The 11,222-nt window shown below is 45.3% G+C and overlaps 1 protein-coding gene across 1 annotated transcript in view; it reads left to right on the top strand.

Annotated features, from left to right (window-relative positions):
* Positions 1 to 6,109: 6,109 nt before the first annotated feature.
* Positions 6,110 to 11,222, top strand: part of LOC107115716 (vomeronasal type-2 receptor 26-like) — a 20,480-nt gene continuing 15,367 nt past the window's right edge. Inside the window, exons 1-5 of the mRNA XM_015417474.1 lie at positions 6,110 to 6,276; positions 7,307 to 7,598; positions 7,705 to 8,562; positions 9,571 to 9,798; positions 10,922 to 11,057. Coding sequence (XP_015272960.1) covers positions 6,110 to 6,276; positions 7,307 to 7,598; positions 7,705 to 8,562; positions 9,571 to 9,798; positions 10,922 to 11,057 — 1,681 coding nt within the window. The remainder of the gene's footprint in view (positions 6,277 to 7,306; positions 7,599 to 7,704; positions 8,563 to 9,570; positions 9,799 to 10,921; positions 11,058 to 11,222) is intronic.

The raw sequence follows: 11,222 nt of genomic DNA on the forward strand, positions 1-11,222 counted from the left end.
ACTCTTCTGCATTTATAGTTTGCCTTATGCACTGAGACTTAGCTAGATTACAGATATGATTATTGATTGACTGATTGATTTAAATTTTTATCCCACCTTCCCTGCCGAGGCCAGCTCAGGGTGGCTTACAACTGATAAAATTCGACATTGCATATAAACACAACAAAAATTAATATAAATACAACACTAAAATACAATATTAAAACCACAAGTGATAATAATAAAGTGCTAGTCATTGCAACGTCACCTCCATTCAATTTCAGTTGTCATAAAAAGTGCTTTGGATGTCATAGGAGATTGTCTTGGGCAGTAATTCAAGGGTCCAGCGGGTCAGGGCTCTTCCGCCATAAGATGTCACATGCTAGCACTGATAGCGATGGTGTTCATGATAGTAGTGGTAGTGGTGGCGGCTCCATAGGACTGGTGGAAGAGCTCTGTTTTACAGGCCCTGTGGAACTGTAAAAGGTCCCGTAAGGCCTTGATCTCCTCTGGGAGCTCATTCCACCAGAGTGGAGCTGCCACCGAAAATGCCCTGGTCCTTGTCGTTGCCAGTCTGGCTTCCTTAATACTCAGGAGGACCAGCCGATTCTGGGTCCCTGATCACAGTGCTTTCTGGGGTACATACGGGGAACGGCAGTCCCTCAGGTATGTAGATCCCTGGCCATAAAGGGCTTAAGGTAAGAACCAGCACCTTGAAGCAGATCCGGTATGCTATGGGCAGCCAGTGCAATGCCTTTAGCACAGGCTGGATTTGCTCCCGACTAGGGAGTCCCTTCAGTAGCCTTGCCGTGGCTTTTTGCACCAGCTGCAGCTTCCAGATTTGTGACAAGGGCAGCCCGATGTAGAGGGCATTACAGTAATCCAGTCTGGAGGTGACCATCGCGTGGATCACTGTTGCCAAGTCGCTGCATTTAAGGAAGGGAACCAACTGTCTTATCTGCCAAAGATAGTAAAAGGCTGACTTGGCAGTGGCTGCTACCTGGGCCTCCATTGTTAAAGAGGCATCCGGGAGCACTCCCAAACTCCTAACCTCCGGCGCTGGCACCAACAGAGCCCCATCGAAGGTCGGGGTAGGGTGGAGGGTAAGGGCTAAGGCAGGTGTGCAGCAGCTGGGTCAGCGGCAACGTTGGGTTTCTACTGGGCAGGCGGGCGGGGGAGAGGGCTGAAGCTGGGGGTGTGGCTTGGGTGGTGCTGGCTGTGTGCTGGCCTGGCGGGCTGGCGGGCGGGGCAAAGGTGGCCGTCCAGCATCTCCGCTGCTGCTGCCACACCCCTCCCTGGGCTCCCCCGAAGGCCTGGCTTGGCGGTGGCAGCAAGGAGCCGGTGATGAGCACTTTCAGCTGCTGTCGCCGGCCTTCCACTGATTCCCTCCAGCCCTGGGTAGTTGGGTAGGGAGTGTTCTGAGGTGGTACTTAGGCGACACGGCCAATGGAAGCTGGGGAAGCTGGGGAAGCTTCTGACGGACAGTTCAAGCCTCCAAACACCGTTGGTGTGCATTTTCTCTCTGCTGCATGAAGCTGCGTCTGAGGTGGGACTTAGGCGACATGGCCAATGGAAGCTGGGGAAGCTTCTGATGGACAGTTCAAGCCTCCAAACACCATTGGTGTGCATTTTCTCTCCGCTGCATGAAGCTGCGTCTTACTCAATTATATATAAGGGAGAAATTGGGATATAACACACTTTAAAAATGAGCAAGACCTAATTGCTATTTTAGTTGTAGTCTGGAAATCAGCTGTAAATTCTGGAAGAACTTCAGCCCCCAACCTGGAGGTTGGCATCCACTGGCCTGCTTACACTAGCACACCTGCAGCTGTTCTGGAGTTCTCTGCCATTCCATAAGATGCTTCCCTTGCTGAAACGCAATTCACAGGGGTCAGTACAAGCCTCTTAATTTGGAAGTTCATACTTGACATCAAATCCTCAGACAAATTGCTTTGATATTTTAATAAGTGTGGGGAATTATGATTATTAATGAGCCATTGGCAACTAAGGGAGCAATAGCCTGTGTATAAAGGTGTCCTGCCTTTTCCAGCGACCCAGAAATAAACTTGGGCAAGCCATAGTTCTGATAAGGGCTGTTCTTGAAAAAGAGCAGTCTCTGTGAAGAGCTCTCTCAGCCCCACTCACCTCACAGGGTGTCTGTTGTGGGGAGGGGAAGGGAAAGGAGTTTGTAAGCCGCTCTGAGAAACCATTGGGTAGTGAAGGGCGGTGTATAAATCCAATCTCTTCATCTCTTCTTCTTCTACTAAACGCAGAAGCCAAGTGTGAGGTCCTGCTCATTGGGGAGACTGTTTCTCCTCTAAAACACTCTCTGTGTACATGAATTTAGTAGGTTTCCTCTGCCACCAGGAATTACAAAATTCCAAATCTCTCTATTTTGGTAGAATGACCGAGTGTCTGGACACTTCAGATGACTATCCGGTCCTGAGGAAGGATTGTACTGATTGCTGGGATAAGTTTAAACAAATAATGAGAGAGAGAGAGAGCAAATGGTGGGGTTTGCTCTTTTTATACCAAATTGGGTTGGGAGCATGCATACCTGTTCGTCACGTCCCCTTGGTCAGTGCCAGGAAGCTTCTTAATCAAAAACCAGTTTCAGGAGGAAGGGGGATTAATGGTTGGGCAATATTGGATTCCATTTACTCTTAACAGTGGCACCGGAGAACAATGGCTGAGGCTGCCAGAGTCATTGTCATCTGTTGATTGCTCCAGGTGATGGGTTTAGCTGGTACATGACATTCTTCTAATCTCTTCGTGGCAGCGGAACTCTTGTTATGCTGGATCATCTACATGCAGGGCTTTTTTTGGTAGAAAAAGCCCAACAGGAACTCATTAGCATAATAGGCAACACACAACAGCAGAAACATTAGCATATTAGGCCACACCCCTGACAGCAAAGCTCATTGGCATATTAGGCCACACCCCCATGTTATCAGTGTGTGCTCATCCAGCCACACCCACCTTTTGCTTCTTATTCTGTTTACCTTGTTTGTTGTCCAAACCCAGGGCTTTTTTGTAGCAGGAACTCCTTTGCATGTTAGGCCACACACCCCTAATGTAGCCAATCCTAATGAATTTCTGCTGTTGGGTGTGGCCTATTATGCTAATGAGTTCCTGCTGGGTGTGGCCAAGTTGGAAGCCAGCCGGAACTCCGTTCCTGTGCGTTCCTGCCCAAAAATAGCCCTGCCTACATGCAACATTAGATGAAGAGGGGAAGGTGCCTGCGTGTCAGAGAAGAGGTTAGCTCATGGAGTCTCTGTTCAAGATCTCTGGTCTTCTGGCCTGGCATGACTTCGGTTTAAACAGCAAACGGTTACTGGCTTTATTGTGCTTCATGTGGCTGGGAGCTGGGCTCTCTTGCAGCTGCACTGCGGGTAAGAGATGGCAGGTAACCCCAGGAACCATTGGCACATCATCTCAGGAGAAGGTTTTCCTCTGCTGGGCATGTGTCTGCAGTTGGCATCAGCTTAGGGTCACCCCACAGTCCATTCCCTTTTGCACATTTACTGCACAGTCCAGTCATGAGCTATAGTTTTTACAAGTCCAAAGGAGTGTCGTAAGCGCCTTGCAGGGCAACACCTTCTTCCCCTCCCTCTTTTATGCAAATAACTGTCTGTTTCTTGGAAAATAGGCATAACCCTAATCAGGTCTACTTGAAAGTACATCCTTTTTTTTATTCCACTGGGATTTCATACACTCCCAACTGGAGACCTAGGCTTTCTCTGCGTTCTGACCAGTTTGTGCACCCTGGCCTTCCATCCAGAACATGGAGCATCACGTAGCATGGCCTCCAAATCTGAATCTTCCACAACACGTTTAATTATTAATAAACCCCTTAATACCCCCCCTTTTGATCCTCTGCATGTCCATTCCATTCACAAGGTTTTCTCCATTCTTGGTTTATTTTTCCTGCCCCCTTTAAATTAAATCTGTTCAACATGACCTTGTAATATTCACCAGAAGTATTGTGGAAATTTAAATTAAAAAAACCAACAAAACTATCCACATAGCAGAGTATCAGTTGTCCCTTTAACAGAGGTCTCTGTATTTGGGAAACAGTATAATTGGACTGCAAGAAGATCAAATCAGTCAATCCTAAAAGAAATCAACCCTGACTGTTCCCTGGAAGGCCAGATAATGAAACTGAAGCTCAAATACTTTGGCCACCAAATGAGAAGGGAGCACTCACTGGAGAAGACCCTGATGCTGGGAAAGATTGAAGGTCAAAGAAGATGGGAACGGCAAAATGGCTAGACAGTGTCATAGATGCAACCAACATGAAATTGAGCAAACTGCAGAGGACGGCGGAAGACAGGAAGGCCTGGCGGGATCTGGTCCATGGGGTCGCGAAGAGTTGGACTCGACTGTGCGACTGAACAACAAAATAATTCAGGTTCAGAACTTGAGGGTGATCATGCATCCAACCTTGCTGTTTAAAAAGCAGTTTGGTCCAGTGGCCAGAAGTAGCATTGCCAGAATTTAACCCCGGGAAACATTTGGGACTGGGACACAGATAGTTGAGCACAGGGAGCAGAGTGTCACTGAACATATCAAAGTCACTTCCCATTAAAATCCAAAAAGTAATATCACTACATCAAATGATGTCGCAGGAATCCTAGAGCATTGCTTGACATGGTGACATCAATTCCAGGGTTTCAACTGGAAGTGAGGCTAATGCGTCAACCTATGCCAGTCCCCCCCCATTTCCCCAGCACCACCACCACAACACTGAACAAGCACTGGGGTTTGGGAGCATCAGCAGGAGATTTCCCACCTCTAAGACCTAAGTGGCAACTGTAGCCAGAAGTGCCCTGTGTTAGGTATGTCTAGGTTCTTCCTGCACTTGGATCTCATCCCTGGTTTTATCAGAGTTCAACTCGTGACACAATACCTTGCATTTATCCGTGATTATAACAGCATCCGTTTATTCTGGGACAAGTATGGGGTGAAATTTGGGTGACCTCCATGTAATGTGAAACCAAAAAAGCCCCAAGATAATAACAGGGGTGAAGTCGAGTGAAGTGTAGAATGTAAGTTCGGGGACAGTGCTGAACCAGGAATTATAGTCCACTGCGGAATCTAGATCACCAACTCTGTCCTTTCTTAGACTCAGCTGATCTGGGCATGGGAATTCATTGCTATTTTTGCCCATGAGGCTGGATTACTGTAACATAGTCTGTGTTTGGTTGCCCTTGAACACAACTTAGAAATTCCAACCGGTCCTGATGTGGCAGCTCAGTTACCATCAGGGGCTTTTGGTTATTCAGGAGAGTTGCATCGCATCTTTGTTTGGCAGAACTTTGGATGGAGTTTGGATGGGATATGACCTGAAGGGAGATGAGAGACAAAAACGGTGATGGAAAATTTTGTTGTTTATGCATCTTGTGTGTCAGTTTGCACATCTTGGGCCCAGAAGGAGCTCTCAGGAGAGAGGTGATTACCTTGCCCATAATTATGAAAACTACCAGTTTCTTGCTTTTTGACAATGGATTTACATGATCCAGAAGAAAAATCAATAATACCTGTGATAAAGTATATAAAAATTCAGCTTTCTTCATCAGAACTGCTTTAGGGGGGGAAACATTTCTCTCGGTACTTTACATGCTTCTTTGCTACTCAGTTTATGGTACCTTAAATTGTTGATATCCTCCGTATTTGCAGAGTAGAGTTGACCTAATACATCTCTTTTCAGTATTCACTAGACTAGTTCTGGTTATAAAATTTAAAACTGTACCCATCTTAGTCCTCCTCACAGAGGCACGTCATCTTAATATAATATACATTCTTGTTATTTGCTACTCTCTAGATTCCTTCACTATAAGAAGTCTGTTTTTTCTCAGTTTTAACTGACATTATAGAAGGACTGGATACATGAAAGGAATAGTTCTGTCACTTTCTGATATATCGATCTACTTTTTTCCTATAGACAAATTGTGTTGATGTTGAGGACTGAAGGAAATTCTTTAATGCCCTTCAGAGAGGCAGATGGACAAGGAAAAATTACATGGTAGATGAAAACATTGCCGTTTGTGTTTGGCAGGGATATTTGGTCACCAGGATGCTGCTGAAACTAGTTTGGCTGCTGATGTGGCCTTGTCCCATAGTATGTGAGATGAATTCCATTAACTGCACCATATACAATGATCCTTTTCCTATTTCTTACAAATTTTATCAGTCAGGGGATATACTCATTGGCGGGATCCACTCTCCAGCTATATTTGGAAATAACCTTATGTTTTTCAGGGAACACCCTGCACAAATGGTGATTGATGACCCTGCGTAAGGATTCTTTTCCTTTTTATAATTTGTCCTGGTTATTGTGGCTGAGACAAGCCTGTTGAGTCATACATTACTTCAGTTACTAAAACTTATTTACTATTCTGTGTGCAGACTAGAATTCCAGCAGACACTGGGGTCATCATTTACTTTGTCTGAGGATTTAGGACTTCGGCACACAATGGTCTACTGAAATAACTACCCTGTGCTTTCCCCTTGTTATAGTCAGTTCTGAATTCTCTGAGACTAGTGATCTCAGGTCGCCAGTAGGAGAAAGACTCAATTTTGAAATGTTCCACCTTGATTTGAATGCCCATGGCTACTCAGCCTTTCCATTTCTATTCTCTGATGTAACTATACCACATGACTCCCTGTTCAAACCATTTTTTTCTTTTCTCACACCGCTTTTTCTCATAGAAATTTGTATTTTTAAAATTGATTGTGTAGAAATGGCATAAAAACGGCATGTGTGTTGAAATGAAAAGGGAGCCATTCAGCTCTGTCCTCGCAGAGGAGGGAGAGCTTGTACCTGAATAAAACTTGGTCTTAAAGGTGCCACTGGACTGTTTTGGACCAGGGGGCTGGGGGGGGGATTCTGCAGCTTACCTGGGTGCTTCTTGCTCTTACTTAGGGTTGCTGGGAGCAGGGGGTGGGGCTTGTTGCATGTGGCTGTCCCCTGGGCTCTTTACTGCCGGAGCTCCGCTCCTGTGCACTCCTGCAGGAAATGACCCCTGGATACAACATATACATCTCCACCCCAAAAGCAAACATATGAAAGTGATCTCATGGAGTCAACCGTTGCACCCAATGTAGAGGAGAAGGGGGGGGGGACAAGCAAACCTTTCCTTGTGCCATTAATCCCCATTTCCGTTTTATTTGCTATGTTCATTACCTGTTCTTATCTCAGACTAACTCTTGTTACAAATGCACAGATCAAAAAGCCTGCTCAAAAGTGAGGAGCCCAGATGGGAGGATGAATTTTGTGTATGCTGTTTGGATTCTTCTGTTAAAAATCCCTGTAATCATGTTGCAGGATAGTAACAAAACGTTACCAGCATATGTTAGCCATGGAATTTGCTATCAAAGAAATCAATGATAATCCCAACTTCTTATCCAACATCAGTTTGGGTTTCTACAACCTCAACAGTTACCCGATTGGAAGTATGACATATCAGGCCACTCTCAACCTACTTTCCGCAAATCAGAAGCTGGTGCCTAACTTCAGCTGTGCTACACAGAAGAAACTTATAGCACTCATTGGAGGACTTCTCTCTGAAATCTCTGCTAATATTGCCACCATTCTGAACATCTACAAAACTCCACAGGTAGGCTGGATGCATGCAGGTATGGCAAATATGCATGCTAACATGCAATTCCCCATTGTTCTTTAATGCATTTTTGGGAAAAAAATAACTGTCCATTTCCTTTCAGCTCACTTATGGATCATATCCCCTCACACAGGACGACAAAAAGCAGTTCCCTTTTGTCTATCAGATGGTTCCTAATGAAGCCTATGAGCACAGGGGAGTTGTCCTGTTACTGCACCATTTTGGATGGACTTGGGTTGGCCTCCTGGCTGTGAATGATGACAGCGGAGACACGTTTCTGCAAACCATAGTTCCAATACTGACCGAGAACAGCATTTGTGTTGCATTCACATTCAGATTACCCAAACCATCTTACATGGAAGAATTCACAGATTTTTTTTTACTGCAGTGGGGAAAATACCCGCTTCTCTTGAACAGAAAAGCCAACGTTTGTTATGTCTATGGACAAACATCAGCCATGATAATGTTACATGCAATTCTGTTTCAGGCACCCATATTTTTATTCCCCTTACCTGGTAAAGTGTGGATTACCACATCCCATTGGGACTTTGAGTCATCCTCGGTCCAAAGGCTTTGGGATATTGAGAGTTTTCATGGTGCCCTGTCCTTTGCAATCCATTCCAATCAGCCACCCCGATTCCAACAATTCCTTCAGACCATAAGACCTTCTTGGGATGGGGAAGATGGTTTTATCCAGGACTTCTGGGAGCAGGCATTCAGTTGTTCACTGAAAGTGTTGAATGAGGAGGAGGAAAATAAACAGACCTGTACTGGGGAGGAGAAACTGGAGACCCTTCCTGGGGTTTTGTTTGAAATGGGTATGACTGGTCATAGCTACAATGTCTACAATGCCGTCTATTCATTGGCACATGTTTTAAATGACATCCACTTACTGAAGTCCAAACACAAAAGACTGGTAGGAGGAGGAAGGCTGGATTTCCAGAATGTACAGCCTTCACAGGTAGTTTTATGTTCTTAACATTGGTCATCTCATCATCAAGAGAGTCAGAATAGTTCTTCTTAAGTTTGTTCAAAGCTTATTGAATGTGACTTCACTTCATGGCCTATGATAAAGGACCCTGTGTTCACATTGTGAACACCCTCTCCAGTCCCAGCTTGCCAACAATGACAGACAGTCCACACAAATACCATTTGTACGGCACCCATTCAGCACCCACTTCAGTGCCTTCCCACTGCCCTAGCCAGCCTTTGCTGCACAGTCCTCAGACTCCATCGACAGTCCTCTTGCCCCTCCACAGTCCTCTTCACCTGCATCTTCAGCCTCCTCCCCAAGTCCTCTTCACTCAGTCAGTTGTACTCTAGCCAGTAGCTTAGATACTGCAACCGTGTCTCTGGCTTTATATCTCTGCTTCCCCTGATCTCCGCTGTGTTGGAGAGCTGCTCCTGACCCCTCTCACTGATCTGTTGCTCTGAGATCCCCGTTGCCAGCATTATCACCCCATTCCCACCTATCATCTTCCTTCTGGTATAGAAATGTCCTCCTCCCCAACGTTTGCTGTCTTCCATAGTCCTCTTCTTCGCTGCCACCTCCGTAATCTTCCTAATCCAACATAAGGTTCCTCACTCACATCCCCCCTGAGGTTTCTAGCCGCACCTTTTAAAGGACTTGGTTCTCCAGCCGTATCCCATCATCCCGCCAGAAGCAGCTGCCAAACTCTTGGCTCAGAACTTATTATCCTAATATAAGTTGTCAGAGACCCTCAGCCACCAACTAGGTTTGCCAGGATCCATCCTCCATTCACATCCAGTGCTTCAGAAACAGGGATTTTCGGCCCAGTGTTACAATCCAGTGTTAGAGCAAGAGATAGACATAGACAAACAGGTAGGCAGGCAGAATGACAGATATATTGATAGATGATTCCAGATTTTGGGGGGACTTGATGAAGCAGGGAGCTAACATTTTACTGAATGACTTTTTCCTTTTGTTTAATGTTTTGTTTTAACCCAGATCCACACTTCTTTGCAGAGCATCCTGTTCAATAATAGTGCTGGAGACATCGTACGTTTTGATAACTACAATGAATTAGTTTCAGATTTTGATGTTACCAACTGGGTCACCTTCCCAAATGGCTCATTTGTTAGAGTCAAAGTAGGAAGACTGGATCCCCATGCCCCTCCAGGCAAGGAGCTAAATCTTAATGATGCTCAGATCGTGTGGCATAGAAGTTTTAACCAGGTGAGTTAAAAGGTGTTTGATGGTCTAAACACAGATCTAACTTTTCTTCAGTTTGGTGTAGGGGTTAGGAGTGAGGAGGACTCTAATTTGGGAGAACCAGGTTTGATTTCCTGGTGGGTGACCTTGGACAAGCTACACTTCTCTCAGAGCTATTCCCTCAAGAACAGCTTCCAATGAACACCACCTACCTCACAGGGTGTCTGTTGTGAGGAGAGGAAAGGAAGGAGATGTAAGCCACTCTGAGACTCCAAGTAAATGGGGGAGGGGATAAATCCCATCTCCTCATCCTCCCCACTGTCTCTGACAATGTCAGTATGCTCCATGTGCCCCCTGGGCTCCCTGTTGAGGTTTCTTCTCTTGCTCATCGGAGGTCAAGAGCCTTCTCCCCTCTCATCACCACAAGCAGTGAGCCCCTTGAGTTTCCTGACTTCCATTGTGCGGTTGCCGAAGATTAAACCCCCCCATCACCGCTGACAATCCTGACTCCTGTCCTCTGCGGCATCTTGACATAGCAAGAGGAGGAAGTAACTGCATTGTTCATTTTTCAAGATCTGAGCAAGGCTATTAATGGTACTACATTCTGGAGGCCATTAATTCATAGGGTAGACATAAATAATGTATTCCAAACAGCCTTTGCAAAGACGCCCATTCTAGATACTTGGAAGATGCATTTTCCTTCAACTTCTTCAGTTTGCCAGCTGTGTAAGTGGAATTACAAAGAGATTTACACAAATGCCTAGCCACAAAAAAGCATATGAAAAACAAAATTGATTTAAAAAACATGCCTAAAAATACACTCACCCTGATTTCAGCAATTTCAACAGATCAAAAGATCTGTCGTCTGTATCCTTGAGAACCTATGATCCTCTCCTTACACTATGAACCTTTTTGTCTTTTCCCCCTGTTATTTGGATAAATGAGAAATGGCTTGATGACACTTAACACATATACAAACTCACACATGCACAATCACATGTCTGCCATTTGTGTGTGAGTTCCTAACAACCAAACAATTGTGAACTTCCTGCCCCATACAAAGTCTCTCATCACATCATATCTTAACAAGAGGCTATTTTTGCAGGACATTTTCTTCATGCAAACTTCTCTTTTTTCTTAAGGGCAGGTGCTACCTCTATCTATGTGCAATGATCATTGTCTTCCTGGCTACAGCAAGAGGAAGAAGGAGGGAGAAAAATTTTGCTGCTATGATTGTTCTCCATGTCCAGAAGGGATGTTCTCTGATCAGATGGGTAGGAGATGTTTTCTGAAACATTTATTTATTTATTTACTAGTAAGCCAAGCCCGTTGTGGTGGTAGACAACGGGCCCCTAGATAGGAAGGAAGGGCGGGTGGAAGGGAGGAAGGGAGCAGAGGAGGTAGAGAGAGAGAGACTGGGGTAAAGTTGGGGGGAGAGAGAAAGGGGG

The sequence above is a fragment of the Gekko japonicus genome, unplaced genomic scaffold (assembly GCF_001447785.1).
Source record: "Gekko japonicus isolate JY-2015 unplaced genomic scaffold, Gekko_japonicus_V1.1 scaffold3539, whole genome shotgun sequence".
Classification (NCBI taxonomy): Eukaryota; Metazoa; Chordata; class Lepidosauria; order Squamata; family Gekkonidae; genus Gekko; species Gekko japonicus.